Genomic DNA, 19,832 nt, shown 5'->3' on the forward strand with positions numbered 1-19,832 from the left:
AAAAATTCATGTTTGGTTATTAAAAAAAAATAACGTACAATAAATCAAAAAACAAAAATTTAATTGTATACATACTAACAACTAATTTTTTCTACATTTTTAATTGTATTAAAATTTTTTTTTTTTCATTTTTAATGATATTTAATATGGAGAAAATGCAATAAAATATAAGTTTTTTAAATTTTTTATTCCCTTCCTTTTACTCCAACAAAATTCCAAATCCTAATGGAACCTTGAGGACACAGAACAACAACAAAATGATAATACTAATTTGGTGGAACAGGGTTTGTTTAAATGAGCATTACACTTCAATGGAGAGTGGCAGGTCAATTATCCTTTTTAAGTTCCTAAATCAAATTGTACAAAGATACACAAAACTTGCACCCATAAAAGCTGAAGAAAAAGGGTTTCAGTAACTATAAAGAACATATAAATTAAATGTTGCAAAAATATAATATCTTGCTTCAAAGAAATCAGTCCCCGTGAATAGTATAACGCTCCCATTTCTTTGTCGGATCATATATCTGCAACAACAAACACAGAAAAATAGTTGGTGAAGAAACATACAAAGCCACAAGTTCTCTACAAGCAATAAACATCTCCATGGTCTGGATTACAATAACATCCAAGCAGGCATATTCACCCATCACCCCACACTAAATATGAACCAAAAAACAATCTCATTTAACAGTCTGGAGCCTAGGTTGACATACCAAGTGCCATAAACAAAAGAGAACTGAAGAAATCTGAGAGAGAGAGAGAGAGAGAGAGAGAGAGAGAGCACCTCCCATCTTGAAGCGGGAAATATATGCTTGTTCTTTTCGTACCAGTGCCTTTCAACAACCTTTCCAGCATGGGACTGTTGCACGGTAGAGAAAACGTGAGCATGCACATCGAAGTAATTTTGATGTTTGACTGTACATTCCAATGCAGATACTACAACAAGAAGTAGCCTCAAGTCCCATTAAGTGGGAATGGCAATATAAATCCTTTTCCACCAATTCACTCAATCAAAAGCATTTTTATCGACTAAGTAAAAGCTATTAAATCCTTCCTCACTACCTAATTCCAAGTTATTTTAGCTCTGTTCCTCCATCTTCTAGTACTATTAACAATAATTAGCTCACTCCTTTTCACTGCTGCATTACTTGGCCTGCATTTCCAATACCCAAACCATCTAAGTCGCCCCTCCCTTGTTTGTCTTCTACTGGTGCTATGCTTAACTTATTATAAATATATTAGTTCTTTAATTTATCTTTTAATATTATATCACTCGTCCACCTTAGCATGCGCATTTCGGCCACTTATACTTTTTAAACATATCATTTTTTAGTAGCCCAGTATTTTGAGTCATATAGCATGGCTGGTCTCATAATCATCCTTTAAAACTTTCCTTTTAATTTTAATGGTATTTTCCGATCGCACAATACACCTGAAGCACTTTTCCATTTTACCCGACCTATTTGAACTCTAAGCGCATGATTAGGAGAAAAATTAGCGTAAGAGACTAAGTGGGCAGGGAAGAAAGCTATAGAAATCATAAAATCAAGATTTAAACATAAAAATGCGGTGAGAGTCATGGCAGACAGAGACCTAAATAAGAATGTGAGACATGAAGAAAATTGGAGATAGAATCATAAGAATCAAGATAGCCTTAGGCTGAGAGATAATAAATTTTGTCAGTCCATCCAATACCCAACTAGGCTTAGCAAAACGCCTTGAAAGGCAATTTTGGAACGATAAATAGTATTACACGAAAAACAGTCATAGGAGCCGATTTGAAGGACAAATTGAACAGCATAATAAAGGTTATCAGAGGATACACGGAGGTCATAGATATGGAGAAAAAAAAAAAATGAGCCCGACAATATAATTTTAGATTTTGCCTTGGCATACGATCTTGTTATAATGAAAATCTGCTTCAAGAAAAGAGAACACCTAATAACTTTTAAAAGTGGACAAAATAAAAACAAACTTAAATAGGCAAGGAGATCATTTATAAGGATTGTAAAGTTATGCCAGGGGGAAGCTTGACTTCACAACATATCCCCCATTTGATTTGCAAAATGAAATTAAAGTAGAAAAGGAATCAAGAAAGGAGGGGAATGAATCTAGGAATGGAATTGCTTTTGGAATGCAATTCCTGCTTTTGGTTCAAAACATGAAATTATTTGGAAAGAGGAAGGATTTAATAGCCCTTAATCTAATAGAGGTAAGGTGAATTGGCGAAAAAGGATTCATGTAGTAGACTCCACCTACAGGTACTTAAGGCTTGTTGTTGTTGTTATTGGTTCATAACATGAAATAACAGTAGGAATCCAGTTTCAATTTCTTTCCAACATTTAGTCTTCTTCAATGGCTTCTATAATGGAATTGAAGAAAAGTCATTTTTTACTTTTTATTATTGTTGTTTTTGTTTGTAATAAATATTATTGCCATTGTAATTATTATTAGTAGTTATTTTTATTTTAGTTATTACCCTTAAAATAATAATTATTATTTCCTTTTTTATTAATTATTATTGCTTTGTTTTTTTTTGTTTGATTATTATTTTTATTATTTTCATAATAATGATTATTATTAGTGTAATTATTATTTTTATAATAATTATTATCCTTATAGTTATTATTTTTTTCCTTTTTATCATTATTGTCCTTGTTATTATTATTTTATAATAATAAACATAATTGCCATTGTAATTATTATTAGTTTTTATTATTTTTTTATAATTTTTAAAATAATTATTATTATATTGGCCTTTTTTATTATTAGTATTGTTTTTTTTCTACTACTATTTTTATAATATAAATATCATTGTTATTATAATAATAATTATTATTTTATTATAATAAAAATAATAATTTCTAATATTAGTATTTGTTGTGGCCTTTATAATATTTTTTATTATTAAATTAGTTTGATTCCATGGAATGAAGATTGATTCCAGCCGATCTCGGCTAAAATCACAATTCCCTCATTTGCAAAAATTATATTCTGATAAGAATATTATTCCACCTATGATTCCACAAACCAAACACAAGAATGCAATTCCATTTCTAAAATTTGATTTCATACCAAGTTTGATTCCATAAACCAAATGGAGGAATAGAGTTTTAGTATTAAATATTTGTACAAAAAAATGGAAGAAAATGAACAACATAAATCAATGCAAGAGAATGAGGTGGCGGAGTCTGAGGGGAGAAGAAACAACAACAACAACAAGCCTTAACTCCCACTAGGTGGGGTCATGAATTCTTTTCTTCCAATTCACCTATTTAAGAACATTTTCCTCTACTAGATTGAGGGGGAGAAGATATAAAAAAATTTAAAGATAAAATAATTAGAGAGGAAGATTGGACAATAGGGGATAAAGTAGATTCAAACCCTTTGGAATAGTGTGTTAACTCTATTAAAAAGATAACAAAGGAGATTTTAGGTGAATTCAAAGAATATCTAATACCAAAGAAAGTCAATGACTTGATGGTAGGTTCAAGATATCCAAAAAGCAATAAAGACAAAAGGAATTTGGTAGGAGGAAAACTTTGAAAAGTATAAGATTCTAGAAAAGAGGCCAAAAGAGTCATTAGTGAAGCTAAACATAAAGAGACATATAATCTGATTAGAGCTCTTGGAATGTTTTTTTGTTTTTTTTTTTGCGGTTCTTTTCCTCGTCTTTTTAAATTGTTCTCTGAGCCAAATAGAGTTATTTTTTTACTATTTTTTTTAAAATTTGAGAAGCCCTTTGGTTTCTCAGAATCTCCATCATGGGAGACCTCTAAACAATAGGAGATGGTGGAGTTGTCTTCCTTGTCCTTATTGAATAATTGCAACCTATCTTTAAGAAGTAAGGGGAGTTTACTCGCAAATCATTCTATGAATTCTTGACCAATTTCAATTCTTCTTTTCCTCTATCGTATTGGTCAAAGTTTCCCAAAAATAAAAGCTTTTACTTGGTTAATTGTGCTTTAACAAAATTAATACCAATAACTTGCAGCAGATTGGGAGACCTTTGAAGGCTCCCTCTCCAAATGTTTGTGTGCTCTGTTACAGGAATTTTGAGACAGCTTCCCATTTCTTTTTGCATTGTGATTCTGTGTGGAGGATATGGAACAAACTGTTCAGAATTATGGAAGAGAGTTGGGTTTGCCCCTAATCAGTGGAAGACTTTTTAGCCATCTAGTCCACTGGCTTTGGAAGAAGGAAAGGAAAGGCAGCTCTGTGGAAGAGTGGCATATTTGCAGTCTTATGGGATAATTGCTAAAGCATAATGCAGAGATATTTTTTGGGAAGAAGTTAAATTGGTCATTAGTGTGGGAAAAGATTCAGTATATGGCTTCTTTATGGTGCGTCAGGTTTGGGATTTTTAGGGAAGCTAGTTTTCAGGATTTACATGGGGATTGGAGGAACTGACTGGTCTGGTGTCTCTCTCTCTCTTTTGCTTGAGTTCCTTTTTCTAGTTTGAACTAGATCTTCTTCAGGAGATATTTTATTCTCCCTCCTTGTCAATTCTTTCCCTTTTAATGAAATTTCTTTTGCTATATATATATATATATAGCAATCTAATGCTAGAGAAATAAAGTGCAAATATTTAGATAATGTAATATGTATAAAGAATGAGAATGATAATGTCAAGGGAAAGGAAGAAGAAAATTAAAAAAGAAGTAACCAGGATACTTTAACAAGTTGTTTAATGAAAACCGAACTAAAAGCTTAAACCTAGAAGTGACAAATGAGGAAAAAGGTTAAAAATCTGAGATTTATTTGCAAAATTAGAGTCATATGATGACTTTAAAAAAATTAAAAACAATAAATCTATAGGACCAGATAGCATACTATTGAAGTTTGGAAATGTCTAGGGGATAAAGGAATTATATAGTTAACTAGTCTATTTAACACTACTTTAGAAGCCAAGAAAATGTCGGAAGAATAGAGGAAAAACACACTAGTATCCAACTACCCAAATACAAAAACAAAGGTCAATATTCAAAATTATAATAACAATCACATAATTTAACTTACTATGCAAAAGAGTAAGTGAACAAAGAATAAAAATAGAAACGAGGATCTCAGAGAATTAATTTGATTTTATACGTGGGGGATCAACAATAAAAGCTATCTATCTGCTACGAAGATTAATGGAAAAATTCAGGGAAAAGAAGAGGAACTTCAATATAATTTTTATTGGCTTAGAGAAAACATATGATAGTACATAGGAAAGTTCTTTGGTAAGTTTTAGGAAAGAAGGGAGTATGCAGCAGATATATTAATATTATTATGGATATGTATGATAGAGTAATGACTAGCCTTAGGGCTGTAGGGGGAGGAGTCTAGAGAATTTCTAATCTCAAGAGTACATCAAGGCTCTACTTTAAGCCTCTATTTGTTTGCTTTAGTGATTGACAAACTCATTAAGAATATCCAAAAATGAGATCCCATGGTGTATGTTGTTTGCAGATGATGTTTTGATTAATAAAAGTAGGAGCAGGCTAGATTCTTAGTTAGAACTTTGAAAAATAATGTTAAGTCTAAAGCTTTTAGGATCAATAGAAACAAGAAAAAATATATGCATTGCAATTTCAGCCATGTAAGGAGGAATATTGAAGATAAGATTAGACTTGATAATCAAGAAATCAACAACACTAGTAGATTAAGTTACCTTGGATCTATTATGCAAGCAGAGGAAGGATTCAGTGAGGCAATAAGCGTGCAAAAATATCTAAAGCCAGGGTGGTCTATCATCATCACAAAGATAAGAATTTTGTCACTTGAGAATTAGCTAATGATTTGATGTCATATTATGTGAACCATTATTATGCCCTCTGACTAATTACAGTATATAAGAATTTCTATTTCTTTGTGACACTCAACTGCAGGTCAATATTCGTTATGTGCTACAAAATCCCTTGACAGCATATAAATCACAAGTTACTGGACAATTCAAATAATACAAGCAGTAAGTTCAGGGAATATTATCGATATTAAATAATGCATGTTTTACATGCAAGATCAAAAATTATGTAATTTAATTTGGACATGTCAAGCTTGTTTTTACTGTCAATATTTTTGCACAAAACCATTTTACTTCTACCAACATTCAGCTTAATTTGGGAGTTGAACATCATTTGCAGAAATTGTACCTCATCCTTCTCTATTGTTGCATCAGCAATAGTACGCACGTCTTCGTGAACGTCAAAATGGAAAAGCTGTACGGCAAAAAGTAAAAACATTCCTTAAGGAACATACACAAAATTCAGATACCTTCAATGGATGATAAAGGGCTAATATGATAGCAATAGCAGTACCAAGTAGAGATTTGTTTGCACAACATATCTAGTATCCATGTAAAAAATTCAGCATGCACAGCATATCTATGCCAAAAATTTCAGCATGGTATTCTCAAGTCTCGCTCTCTCTCACACACACACGAGCATGCATGCATGCAAGCATGCACATTCCATTCATGAGATGAATGGTTATGATATCCCTCCCCCTCCCCCCCAAAAAAAAAAAAAAATAGAAGCCAAATATATAAGAGAAACCTTTAGTGTCACAAACCTGTGACATCATTAGCCTGCATGTCGCAAGCAGAGAGGAGCATACAGCATGGTACCCACTCGTATCCTCCTCTTTTCTTGCACCATGTGAGCCCATGATGGTCATAGGTTCAAGGTATATAACATCACTCAAAATATAAAGGGAATTGCAATCATTAGAAGAAAGATGCCTGGACAGCTAATCTAGGAAACATTTAAATCCACTAATTCAAATGTTGGGTTACTAGAAAGAAAATCTGAATACATAAAAATAAAAATAAGAAAGCATTTGATTGGTCTCACAACAGCATAGTGATATAAGACCTGGTTTAGTAGAACATTTCACTTTTTCTCGATGGCAAAACAAAATTGCATGTCATGAAAATCAATAGACAAAATAATGTGCACATGAAAATCAATAGATAAAAAAATACGCATTTCATACAAAACTAAATTTCAAAGAAACAAGAAGTACCGGTCCACTTTTGCCCCTGGCTTTGTTGATGATTAGCTCATAGAAACTGTGTTGCTGAATTGGCAAAAAAAGTACAGTATTAATTAACACACGTCCAACATAGCAATATAACAATTGATACTAAAAATTGACTTTAAAATTTTCTTACATGAGGAATGATAAGATCTTCTTTCACATAAAGCAGATTCTCCACCGAAGTTGTTCGAATCTCGCGAAACTCAGGTGCTAGTTGCTGCTGAACAGCTCGAAGAAACTCGCCTATTGTATCACCTTTGCGAACCTGAAAAATAAAACAAGGGGAATAAATGATATACATAAAACTAAGATAGCACCAAATGAACTGCACACAACAAAAGGTAGCTTTTACTAGCCTGGATCACTCGTCTATGCCCTGCCCCATCCCAATAGCTGTAAGTGATTTCAAGAGGCTCATCTGAAATACAGGGGAGATCTTAGGATGAGATATTCTTTTTATCTTCTAGAAGAAAATGAATCAAAGTCAGAAAACAAAATTACTTCGTATCTGTTCCTGCTCATGAAGCCATCGTTTCCGCAACCTTTCCCGCTCAGCCTGTTCCTCTGCTTCCCTCTCACTGAAACAGCATCCTCAGCACCCCTAAGTCCAAATGTTAATCCTAATACCAACGAGAGAAAGAGAGAGTGGAGGCAGGGAAGATAGAAAAGAGAGAGAGAGAAAGACACCACACCTGTCTGGCAAAAAGCTTGTTTCAACTGTAGGATCTTTGCCAAGTTTTCCGTGCTTAAAACTGCTTGGCTCTTCGCTTTCTGCAGAAGGTATAAGAGCAGCGCATGGATTAGCCATTCTCCATCACCCATCTCACAATACAATGGCATTATTCATACACAAATTTTCATCAAAATAAAATATCAATAGAGTGATGTTACTGTGTAATTGCCACAAAAAGTCCACGTAGGGCATTCTGGTGAAAACAACCCTCAGATTGATCATAGTATTTTGCCTTATTAAACAATGAAAATTCTGAACCATTTTATTGTTCTTAGCACATAGGGTTCATTACTCTAGCTTAAAGACCAGGGAAACTATGCTATCAAAATATGTCATCCTGCTTACTTAATATCATCTCAAGATAGTGACACTACTTCCTTTACAGCATATGAACCCATTCATCAGCCTGATTGCCAAAATTGCTTCTTCCTAAGATATCTACAATGATAAAACAATGATCTGATGAGTGCTGTCACACAAAATTTTGGAGTATGCATTCAGTAAGTTATGGAGTTATCTTCTTGAGAGTTAAGACTAATATCAACAAGAACAGCCCAATAAATAATTAAGGTTTTTTTGGGTTTTGTGTGCATGTGTGTGTTTGGGGAATTTTTTTTGTTTTTTGTTTTTTTTTTTTGGGGGGAGGGGGGTGGTATATGATCACTCAATGCTGTTGAACAATCTCCATCCACACAACCTCACCTGCTCCGACGAAAGCCAGCACACAGAAATACCTTTCTACTGGCTGAGTTGGGGGTGCCATAGATAGGCAACAAGGATGGGGTTTGGGACTGAGATGAGGATATAGTACTGTGGAGGAGGATCAACAGTCAGAGTGAGAATGCGGAGAAGTTGTGGTTTTCCATGTTTCAGCTGGTCACAGGAGTATCTATTAAATGTGTGCAGTTTGAACATTTGGAGCTTAAGTTGTTTCTAGTACTGACTAATTCGAAGGGTGAATTTCTCCACATATATGTTCTTGTATAGCATGAACCCCACTGTTCACAACCACCTGAACCAGATCTGGCCTGGATATCTAAGAAGAAGATTTGGTAATTAATTGGAATTGAGATTCATTATCCTATTCCAGCTAGGAGATCCATGCACCAAACCAAATTGTACTAACTACAACCAATCAAACCAAATAAATTTGTGTAAATTTTAGGAGTTAATTTAGAACAGTTGTCATATATTTGGATTTTTAGCATGGTTTTAAATAAAGGCTGCGACCGTTACGTAACGGTTTTTTGGGTTACCGATACCGTTACACATTGCGAAATCAGTGGAAAGAAAAATCACAGCCGTAGCAGCCATTACAGACCCCTACTGTTATGTAAAGGCTGCTACAGCCGTTACGTAACCAATACAGGAGTATTACACCAAAAAATTATTTTATTATTTACTTTTTCTTCTCACTTTTTCCCTCTCTTTCATATATCATTCTCAATATACCAAGTGGCAAGAGGGGGAAAAGATTATAAAGAGGATGACAATGATACAAAATTTAATATTTCTTTAAATGCTCACAATAGATGCATTAATTTAACAATTTGAAAATACTAACTTGTTAGGAAAATAAATTATTTTGATAATATTAGTAATGTGATATTTATGTTTTATATTTTTCAACTTCAACCTTCTTTCTTTTCTAGTTATTTTATATTTGTATTATTCATATGTCTTATGTGTCTAATAGATTAATGAAGTATCTAATGTATTTTGTTTTATTAATTAATTTAGCACATATAAGAATTTATCACAGATAAGAACAATGAGAAGTATAAATACGCACACACACGTAATTTTTCTATTAATGGTGGTTTAAAACAAATGTAAACTTGTTGCCCTTACCAAATAACTTAGTTACTCGAACTAAAGGATCCAAAATACACTAAAACTCTTTCTAAGGAGGGTTAAAAGCTTCAAACATGCAAGTACGCTAATATGCACAAGGTTGTGCATGCTTCAAAAAAATTCACAGCCATTACACCCACTTCCCGTTATGTAACATCTGCTACTCCCGCTTCCCGTTACACCTGTTACCATTACGTTACGCAACCCGCTACCGCGATTTAAAACCATGATTTTTAGCTCTCTCTCTCTCTCTCTCATGGAGAAGCTTAAATGTTTATAGTAGCTAGGTTTTTTGTTATTATTATAGTTTGGGTCCTTTGGGAAAACTCTGGTAATTTTAGTTAATTTAGATTTGTATTGTGTATTTTATGTACTTTAGGGTATTTTGTAATTAAATGTTTTAGTTGGGGTTACTAGTAATTATACGTGCTAGTTGTAGTATTGGGTGTATAAGTACTTTCCCCCCTAACCACCCCCCCAAGGTTCTTCTCCTGCTCTCTATTCTCCGACATGCCACAGCTAGAAGATCCATGCTCCAAACCAAATTGTACTAACTGCGACCAACCAACCGAATAAATTTTAGTTTGGATCCTTTGGGAAAACTCTGGTTATTGTAGAAGTTTAGTTAATTTAGATTTTTTTTTTTTTGTGTATTTTATGTACCTTAGGTCTATTTTGCAATTACATGTTTTAGTTGGGGTTATTTTGTAATTATATGTGCTCGTCCCAGCCCCCCCACCCCCCCTCCCCTCCCTCTGCTCTCTGTTCTCCCGCAGGCCACAGCTAGAAGATCCATGCTTCAAACCAAATTGTACCAACTGCGACCAACCAACCAAATTCTTCTTCTTTGTTACATCACGATGTTAAAGGTTCGATTCAGATTGAAGGAGAGACCTTCGATCTGAGATTGGACAAGGTGGGGCAGATTCCTTTTCTGTTTGTTTTTAAGAATAATATTTCTCATAATAGGTGAGGGGGATTCTCTAAAAAGGCAATTATTTGGAGTTGGGTCTGAGGTGAAGAGGTAAGAAATCTTAGTGCTTATACCAGGTGGAGCAAAAGGTGGTGGATGGCGAAGTTTTTTTTTTTTCTTATTAATTTTCTTTTTTGATAGCAAAAGAAGAAGAATGCACCAAGGAGAATAAGACCTCCTCCAAAACAGAAGAAAGAAAAAATAGAAACTAAAAATTAAACTAAAAACAACAAAAACATTTTCTAAGGAATTTTGTCAAGAAGCTGGAGGTGTAGATGAAGCAAGCCCTTCAACTCCTAGATTGTGGAGTCAGGCAGTGACAGAAGGGAAGAGAGGTGGAGGCAAAGGTTGCAGAAATCGGGTCCAATCAGGTAATAAGAGTGTGTTGTATGGGAAAGAACAGTTGTGTCTTCAGTGTGGGGCTGAGTTGCAATTGAGGGAATTCGGGTTTGTTGCCAGAAACCACTGCAGCTCGATTGGAGTTGAATGTTCACACAGTGAGCATGCTTAGGGTTCCGAAAGGTGCTGCGATACTAGCAGAGCTTAATCCAGTGAAGAGGAGGCTAAAAAAACCGGGCCAGCATGTTTGCTTCTCATTTAGGACCTGGCCACGTAAATTAAAAAGGTATAGTTTGTTTTTTAACTTAGTTGGGCCACTTAATTGAACAAGCCCATGGTAGTGGAAATAATGATCTGAACAAACTCTTTGGAATCAAGGTTGGTTATTCTCAATTGGGCCACAACTGGGCCAAGTTTTTTAAACAGGCCCATTAGTCATAAAATGGTGACATGGCTGGCTTCCTTGTTGGACCTTGTTAATGGGCAGGCCCAAATTCCTAATATTATATTACAGAAGTGGAGCAAGGGGAAGGTGAATTTTTAACACTATGTTAACAAAGCCCAAATCCTTTCTCCAGTTCCCCAAGGAATGCGTGGAACAGATCTAGTTTTGGAGCAAATTCAGGACGCTATTAGCTTGGTTTGAAAGCAGGTTCGTGGCAACAAAGATGATAAAAACAACAGTTACATATTTGGTTGATGATTATGGTTTCGTAGAGTGACTAGAAGATATGGACAATAAAACTAGAGATGATGTTGGTGTTTTTTTACCCTTCTTTTCTTTACCTTTTTTTTTTTTTTGGGGGGGGGGGGGACCTGGTGTGTTAGAGTTCAGTTCTGATAAATCTAAGGGTCATAAATTTATGCTTGCCAGAAAGTGATTTTGATGGGTGCAGAAATTAGGAAGTTATATGAAGAGAGGATACAGTACTCCCATAAGATTTGAAAGGAGAGTTATGTATTGTGGGAGATCTGCTTGCTAAGAAGAAGGGTGTATCTAGTGATGGGGCTAGCAAAAGAAATGAGGTAAGAAATAAGGGGACATTTCAGATAATGATAGTACAATCTTGGTGAGTTTGATTGTGATGGAGGGTTGCTTTTGGATGAGACTTGGTAATAATATGGATATGCTTTTTATTCTTCTGATGTACTAGGGGATTAATCATATGTACATTCATCCCTGTTGGAAGGATTGGAGGGGGTTTCTATTTTTGAAGATGATGGTTTGGTTAATAAGCTGCAGTGTAAGGATGGGATTGTGCCTACACCCATGGAGGAGATTCGTAGGAAGGATTTAGAAGCTTAAGATCTATTGGATAACATGGAATTAAAGATGTATGATCCTGGAGGAAATGAAATGCACCTTGATGGGAATAAAAAATAAAGTGATGAAGGGTCAGGGGGAATTAGCAAATTTGAAGTGCTTAGTGAATTACGACGAAAGGGATTGAAAACAGGTTTCCCTAGTTAATATTGTTTAGTTTTTATTTCATTGTTTTTTGTTCTAGTGTTCATTCTTTTTATTTTGGTTTGTTTTTGTTTTTGTTTTTTGATAAAATGGAATTAAAGATGTGTGATCCTAGAGGAAATGAAGTACACCTTGATGGGGGTAAAAAATAAAGTGACAAAGGGACAGGAGGGATTAGCGAATTTGAAGTGCTCAGTGAATTACGATTAAAGAGATTGAAAATGGGCTTTCTTGGTTAATATTGTTTGGTTTTTATTTCGTTGTTTTTTTTTTGTTTTTGTGTTCTTTCTTTTTATTTTGGTTTGTTTTTTGTTTCTTAATTGGTAGACTTCCAGTCCCCTTAGGTTGTAACTTCTCTTATCTCTATTCAATACATCTTCTTTTTTCACAAATATATATATATATATATATATATATATATGACCCACAATTTGATAACTTAGGGTAAACAATACTTAAAAGCAATTAACTTCAGAAGTCACCCTCTTATAGAATTTGGAGGCCATAGTATAATATTTCCTTGGCTTAGCAAGAATCTAGAAAAGTCAACCCAAAAAAACTAAGCAATGGGGTCTAGTGTGGAAATTTAAAATGTATGGATGTCGTTGAATTTCATTTGGCTGTAGAACTCCAAACTGGAACAAAATTGAAGTTTAATTGTTTTGAAGATATTTTTGGCCAATGGGACAATCTTACTTCACCAGTTTCATTTGAGGGTGAGCAATGTGCACAATGCACATGTATCCAATACACCCCAAAATTCTCCTCCCAATGAACCCAGGGTGAAAAAAAAAGGAATACTCTATCCAACTATATATAAATTGTATTATCACACACTTCATTCTCTTTTTTAATGAAATTAACCTCATGCTCTTAATATATTACAAAGACCAAGAGCAACTGCATTTTTTTTTCCTTTTATATCGTATATTTATAAGGAACAATAGGTTCTCTTATATGTTGAATCCAACCCTTAATATTAGGGGTGAGGATAGGATTAGAGAGCAAGAAAGGACACAAGAATGAATAAGAGAGAGACTTGTGTGTGGGGGACACAGGGAGACCTGCAGTCCTAGAATATAAGCTAGCTTTACAGACACTTATTTTCCATTTGTAATGCTCTTATATGGCTTTTGGGGAAAAGAGAAAAGAGGAGGCAAAACTTAATTCTTAAAAAGCCCTTGGGCAGAAACAGGGAATTGGATACAAACAGGGAGCTAAAACGCCTGGAATATTCAGTTAATTATGATAAATCGGGAGGATGTACAGATTTGGTGGATGCAAGTCGCAGTTGGGTTGCAGTGTTAAATCATGTAAGGAAAATCATATTGCGGAATGTGGGGCTAGATAATAAATCCAAAAGAAGTCTAATCGGGTCCTTTTTCAAGGATTGGAGAGGCATCATTGTCTGCTTACAGGAAACCAAAGTGGAAAAGTTGGACCATCTTTTAATCAAAGAACTCTGGGGACGGAGACCTACAACTGGGTTTCCCTTGGTGCTGCAGGTAATGCATTGTTATATACAATCTCTCAATGTTATGGAGATGCTGCATCATTCCATCAACCCTTATTCTATCTCGTGTTCGTTCAAAAACCTGTATGACAATTTCAATGGGCTCTCACCAGGGTCTACGGCCGAGGAGAAATGTGGAAGATTAGAACTCCAATAGCTCACTGATTTCTACAGTAATCATTACAAGTTCCAAACAAAAAAAACACTCTAAATCTTGTTTGGACCTTAAACAAGAAGAGGGGCTTCACTGTCAGATCCTTCTACAGGAGCCTTTCTCCTCTTGGAGTCGAACAGTACTCACTCCCATTGGTATTAGATATGGAAGATAACTGCCCCTACAAAGATTGATTTTTACTTGGGAAGCAACTCACAATAAGATTTTGACCCTGGACAACTAGCAGAGAAGGGGGTTCTCTGATGCCTATAGATGTGCCCTTTGCATGGCTGCAGCAGAATTAGTTTAGCACATCCTTCTCCATTGCCCCTGGACCAGAAATCTTTGGAATTTGACTCTGACCCTTATCAGACATCTGTGGGTCACCGCCAGCTCTGTGGGAGGGGGAGCTTTAGGCCTGGAGAGGGAATTGAGCAACAAAAGGAAAAGAGAAAGTCTATGTCTCTCATTCCTCTCACAATTTTCTGGTGTGTTTGGAAAGAGAGGAACAGGAGAGTTTTTGAAAATTCAATCTCATTGCTTCAGTTCAGCAAAGAGCAGTGGTTTACTGCAGTTACTAGTTGGCATAGTGAACTTGTAGCAAATGATCTCAGTGTAATTTTTTATTTTTGCAACAACCTTCGGGGTGGTTGGTTTATCTTGGGCTGGCATCCCCTTGATGCCCCTTTAATATATACCATCATTTAGTGGTTTAAAAAAAAGAAAAAATTTAAAGCAAACAGGTACCAGATAAACTACAGTGGTTCCAGAGCATATCATCAACAAAGGCTGGCATGTGCATCTCAAGGCCATACCAGATATGTCCTTGTTCCCTAGCTGATCTTATTTCTCATAGAAGAACATTTTTATTCTCGTCATGATCTGATTCACTGGATTGGATTGTAACACAAGACCTGTGTGCTTAAAAGAAAAATTAAATACTCAATTATGCCAAAAAGTCTTAATAAGCTGATCTGACTTTTCAATTTTTTTAAAATCATTAGTCCTAAATTACTAAAAATCAAAGATGTGAAATTTTCAAATCTTCAGATTGAAGTTGGGATAGTCCCATAAACAATCTTCTCTATCTAGCAGGGCCTACAACAGCGCAGACAATAATAGCCATTCTCTGTCCCAAAACCAAGCCTAAAAACCAAAATCCGATTTAATAATTATGGACATTGTAATTTTATATGATATTAATGTTAAGATCTATTGTATATTCATATTCATAATTATTTAATCATTTATCATAGTTCATAATGCCCTCGCTTCAATAATAAAATATTAAATACTTCACTATAAGCAAATTTTAACTGAGGGAAGGACCCTGGGGCATGACACTTTATACAGATGGTGAGGCTCCCCCAGCTTGTAAATTTTCGATGTGGGACAAATAGCCAAGTGGAGAATTGCCCCTCTACAGCAGAAAAGCAGGGCTGCCCTGCCTGCCAGCTGCAATTGCCCCACCTCCCAAAACTCCCATTCCACGTTAGTTGTGCATGGGAAGGAAAAAGATTTCCCTTCCTACAAATACAATCTCCACCCTCCTCAGAGGTCCACCTCATGCTGTGGGTTTGAGCTGCAGGCCCAGTTAAGACCAAAGCCCATGGATTGCAAGTCCAATTTATAACCGACCCTCCCATTCAATCCAACAGTACAGTTAAAAAAAATTTTAAACTGAATAACTGAACTGATCAACAAACAGGGGGTTTTGTTTTCTTATTAACAGACAGTGTATGGCTTGGTTTCAGTTTTATAAAATTTTAAAACCAAAGAGTTCAATGCAGTAGCCAGTTTGCCAATAACCAAATGGTATAGAAATGACCACACCCCTTCTTCCTTCAAATTTCTTCTTCCCCTCCACTCCAGTCTCCTCTCTCTCTCCTAAATTATGTGTTGGCTGAAATTCCATAATGCTGTCCTGTATCATTTGGTATCAGAGCTCAACCACGATCACACCATTCTTCCACTTTCAATCCCCAATATTTCCATCTCGCTATTCTCTTTTTTCTTTTTCTTCGTCTCTGTCCTCCTTCCTTCTTCTCTTTCTATTCTTCTCAGTTCTGTCTCTTACTCTCCACTGCCTTCTAATTTCCATTCTCTCTAGTTTCTGTCCTACACTGCTGCAGCCTCTTCTATGTCTTGTTTCTATTTCCCATGCTGCAATTAATTTCTTCCCTCAAATTCAAACCCTAATTTCCAGCCAACATTTCACACCCTACCCATACCATTAAAAAAATGAAAAATGAAACCCTAATAAGGCCTTCCCCAAAATTTCATCACCTTCCAGCCAGCTGTATGGCCTCGTGCATTGGACAGTAGCCCCTCAACCATTGCCTCACCCCTTTGAAATCCCTAAGTTCTTGGGATTATTTCTGCACACCACCACCATCAATGCAATTGGCATTCTTTGATCTACCTTCACTCCAAACTTCATCACCGGAAAGTCACCGATGGGCTCAGGTAGGGCTACAAAAAAACCAAGCCCCTCACAGGCAGCTTAGGAGCTCAACTCGGCAAGAGTTCATTCAAGCTTGTTCATTATATAAATAAGTGACCCCAAACCCAATTATGAAGCTCATTTAATAAACGAGCCAAACCTAAGCATGAATGGGCTGGCTCATTTCGGCTCGTGAGCGGGCTCACTTAATAAGCTTGGATTGGCTCACTGATGGGCTAATTTCATAATGTTGAATTGGGGTTGATAGCCTGAAGTGAGCTAAAAGGTAAGATTATACATGTGTAGGCTTATTTAGCCCAAATTCCATAACCTAAATTTAGTAATTGACGAATTTCTACTGTTTTGTGTCCTAGTTTTTTCAAAAATTGTCATATCATCGTCTAAGTATTCGTGTCATGTCCGTGTCACCTCCTGGTGCTCAGTTTCCTAGTTAACCAAAGGTTCATTACATTAAATACACACAAAAAATAAGTCATACCATTATATTAATTTATAAGAAAGAGATTGAGCTTTGCATTAAAGCACTAACTCACTGCTTTCCCCATCCTCATCTTCACTTCCATCTCCAAGATCATCAACAAAGGATAAACGTGAAGATCCCTTCATCCTCCTCTTTTTACGCTTTTGCAGTTGAAGCTCCTCCTCCCTACGATGTCGAGGAGCAGATAAAAATAACCATGCAGCAATTTAAATAAAATAAAATAAAAGAAAATAAAGACTATCAAAGTGCCCTTATTTTCATAAACAGCACACAGGAATAACAAGATAATGACTCACTCTTGTTGCAGCTTCTGAAGCTTCTCCTTCTCTTCCTCCTCAATTTTGTTACGAATGTTAACCCGCTACAACAAGCACCACAACAAAACCCTCCACTAGGCATCAGATTCTCGAACAGAATAAACAAAAATTGCAAAATAACACAAAAACAAAATTTATTACCTTCTCAACATACTGCTCTCTAGTCACCAAACCAACAGTCTCCTTCTTGAAAGCAGTCTCCAGAATCTGAAGAACACGTAAAAATAAATAATCGCACATTTAAACGTGGGATTTTGGGACCATAGGTTTCAAAAACCCTAGAAATTGATTGAAAATGTGGACCTCTGAGGTGCTGGATCCGAATTGGAGGAGGCCGGGCTGGCCTTTTTCAGAGGCGGACTTGTGCTTGAGCTCCTGGATTTTCTTGCGCTCCGCTTCTCTCTGCTTCTCAAGTCTCCGGATTCTAACGGCGTCTTGGGCTGTGCCCACGTATCCGTCCCCCATGCCCGACATCTTCCTTTCTTTTCTTTCAGCCTCCCCTTTCCTTCACTTCGTCCGCTCTTTCAGTCCCTCCTTCCTTTTCCCTTCGTGCAGGAACCCTAAACACAGCGAAAGGAAGACAAATAGGCAATAAGCCCCCACAGAGAGAGAGAAGAAGAAGAAGAAGAAGAACATAGTAAGGGTTTGAACCATACCTGCAGCTTGAAGACAGCACCAGAACAGCACGATCTTCTTCTTCTTCTTCTTCGTAATCGCTGACAGCAAGTTTGTGGCTTCCGCCTATCGGAGAGGAAAACCCATTTCGCAGTACGAACTACAAATAGCAGACTTCAATCGTAAATTAAAAAAATCCTGAAATGGCAAACAAGTTTTGAAAATAACAACCTCACCCCGAACCTAACAAAATATTTAGACTTTCACCCCAAGAAAATAAATCATTGAAACACGATTTCGTTGTGTTAGCCCTTAAACCGAGTTTTCAAATGACTACTTTGCCGGAGATCCAATACCCAGCACTCCAGCTGCTCCTGATTTGAAATTTTCCTCAAAATATAATATAAATACATTTTTTATTAATTAAAGGATATTTCTAATATGGAATTTTCGGAAAAAAGTCATAAACAAAAATGGTTCCAATAGCAAATTGATTCAATTTGAGGTTACTTCTTTTTTCTACCACTATTAAGAAATTTATTTATATTTTCAAGCACCTGTATTTCTATTTTTTTAGAAAACAAAATATATTCTTACTTTCGATTTGAAAGGATGGATTTCAAAATTTTAATTTAGAGTTTCATTGATTTAAAAAAAATTTAATATAATTCTATATTATATTTTATCCAATTTCATACAAATTATAAGTAACTTGTTTGATTAACATTTATAAACCTAGACAAATAAAAAAAATTAATTAAAAAAAAGTCATTTTCATCTTTAAATTAAATAATACTATAAAATACGATCAAAATAATAAAATTTTAAATAATAAACACTAAAAAAAATACTATAATAAAAATATTTTTTTTTTATTTTTTTAATTGTTATACTTTCATAATTTACTTTAAAATACAAATTATATAGGACATGGGAATTGAAAAATAGTAAAAATATTTTTTAATTTAATTTATTATTTTTTTGAAATTTATGTATATTTTTATTTTAATTATATTTAAATTCATATGATTGCTTTGTCTTAATTTTAATTTAAAGGTGTATAAAATCAATGATTTCATTTAAAAAATTATTTTTGGATATTAAAATTTTTGGCAACCATCTTAAAATCATTTTTTTTTCAACTTTTTTTTTTTGCAAACGGTTGAAAATTGATAATAAAAATTAAAACTAACGACATAAATATGCATTTCCTACAAACAGCCTATTGGACAAGACAATGAAGAAGGAGAGAGAGATGGAAAATAACTCCACTGATAATATAGTTCAAGGCACATCCTTTTTCAAAAATCTCATACTCTATTCCTTGACAATAATAGCATGACTCTTTCTCAGTTTGGAAGTCCCTTACTCTATTCCTTTACAGGAATAAGTGGGACTCTCTAGCTTTTGTACTTTTTGTCCATTTGCGGTAATGGGTATTCACGCTCCTTGTTACTTGTGTTCTCTCGAAAGGGCTTTTGCACATAGGGCCCTGAACCATATCACTCGAGAGAGAGTATGGAGGGTTGTCATAGTAATCCAAAGTTTGATATCAATAGTTTTGTGACTTCGGCACCTGTTCACCCCTACCTTCTATTCTAGTTGCCCCTCCTCTAGTTAGTGACTTCGCCCCCTTTTTAGAAGATCGAGAATCATACGCTACTTTAAACCAAGCCAATCTCACTGAAACTACAATCCAAGAAAAACTACGAGCTGATTCAGGTCAAATATTAACGTTGTGTTGCTGCCATCATAACTGGTTAAAAGTCCACCCCATATTCTAGGTGTGCCATGGGAGAATATTTTCATGATAATGGAATGCACGCATTAATAATCTATTATGATCTTAGTAAACAAGTCGTGGCATATCGACAAAAATCATTATTATTATGCTGACC

The 19,832-nt window shown here is 35.2% G+C and overlaps 1 protein-coding gene across 2 annotated transcripts; it reads right to left on the reverse strand.

Moving 5' to 3' along the window:
* Nucleotides 1–270: 270 nt before the first annotated feature.
* Nucleotides 271–18,107, reverse strand: LOC131159295 (protein XAP5 CIRCADIAN TIMEKEEPER). Of its 2 annotated transcripts, XM_058114061.1 has the most exons (13): nucleotides 17,976–18,107; nucleotides 17,623–17,879; nucleotides 17,461–17,526; nucleotides 17,299–17,363; nucleotides 17,055–17,167; nucleotides 7,716–7,794; nucleotides 7,525–7,601; nucleotides 7,380–7,441; nucleotides 7,157–7,288; nucleotides 7,009–7,062; nucleotides 6,138–6,203; nucleotides 785–859; nucleotides 271–524 (listed from the first exon to the last, which is right to left on the reverse strand). In XM_058114061.1, exons 2-13 carry the CDS (start codon nucleotides 17,791–17,793, stop codon nucleotides 474–476), a joined length of 1,011 nt encoding a protein of 336 aa, XP_057970044.1. In that variant the 5' UTR covers nucleotides 17,794–17,879; nucleotides 17,976–18,107; the 3' UTR covers nucleotides 271–473. The 2 variants fall into 2 exon arrangements, with proteins under 2 accessions (XP_057970044.1, XP_057970043.1); XM_058114060.1 differs by having other exon boundaries at nucleotides 271–859.
* Between the last annotated feature and the right edge of the window lie 1,725 nt (nucleotides 18,108–19,832).

Source organism: Malania oleifera, chromosome 7 (assembly GCF_029873635.1).
Source record: "Malania oleifera isolate guangnan ecotype guangnan chromosome 7, ASM2987363v1, whole genome shotgun sequence".
NCBI lineage: Eukaryota > Viridiplantae > Streptophyta > Magnoliopsida > Santalales > Ximeniaceae > Malania > Malania oleifera.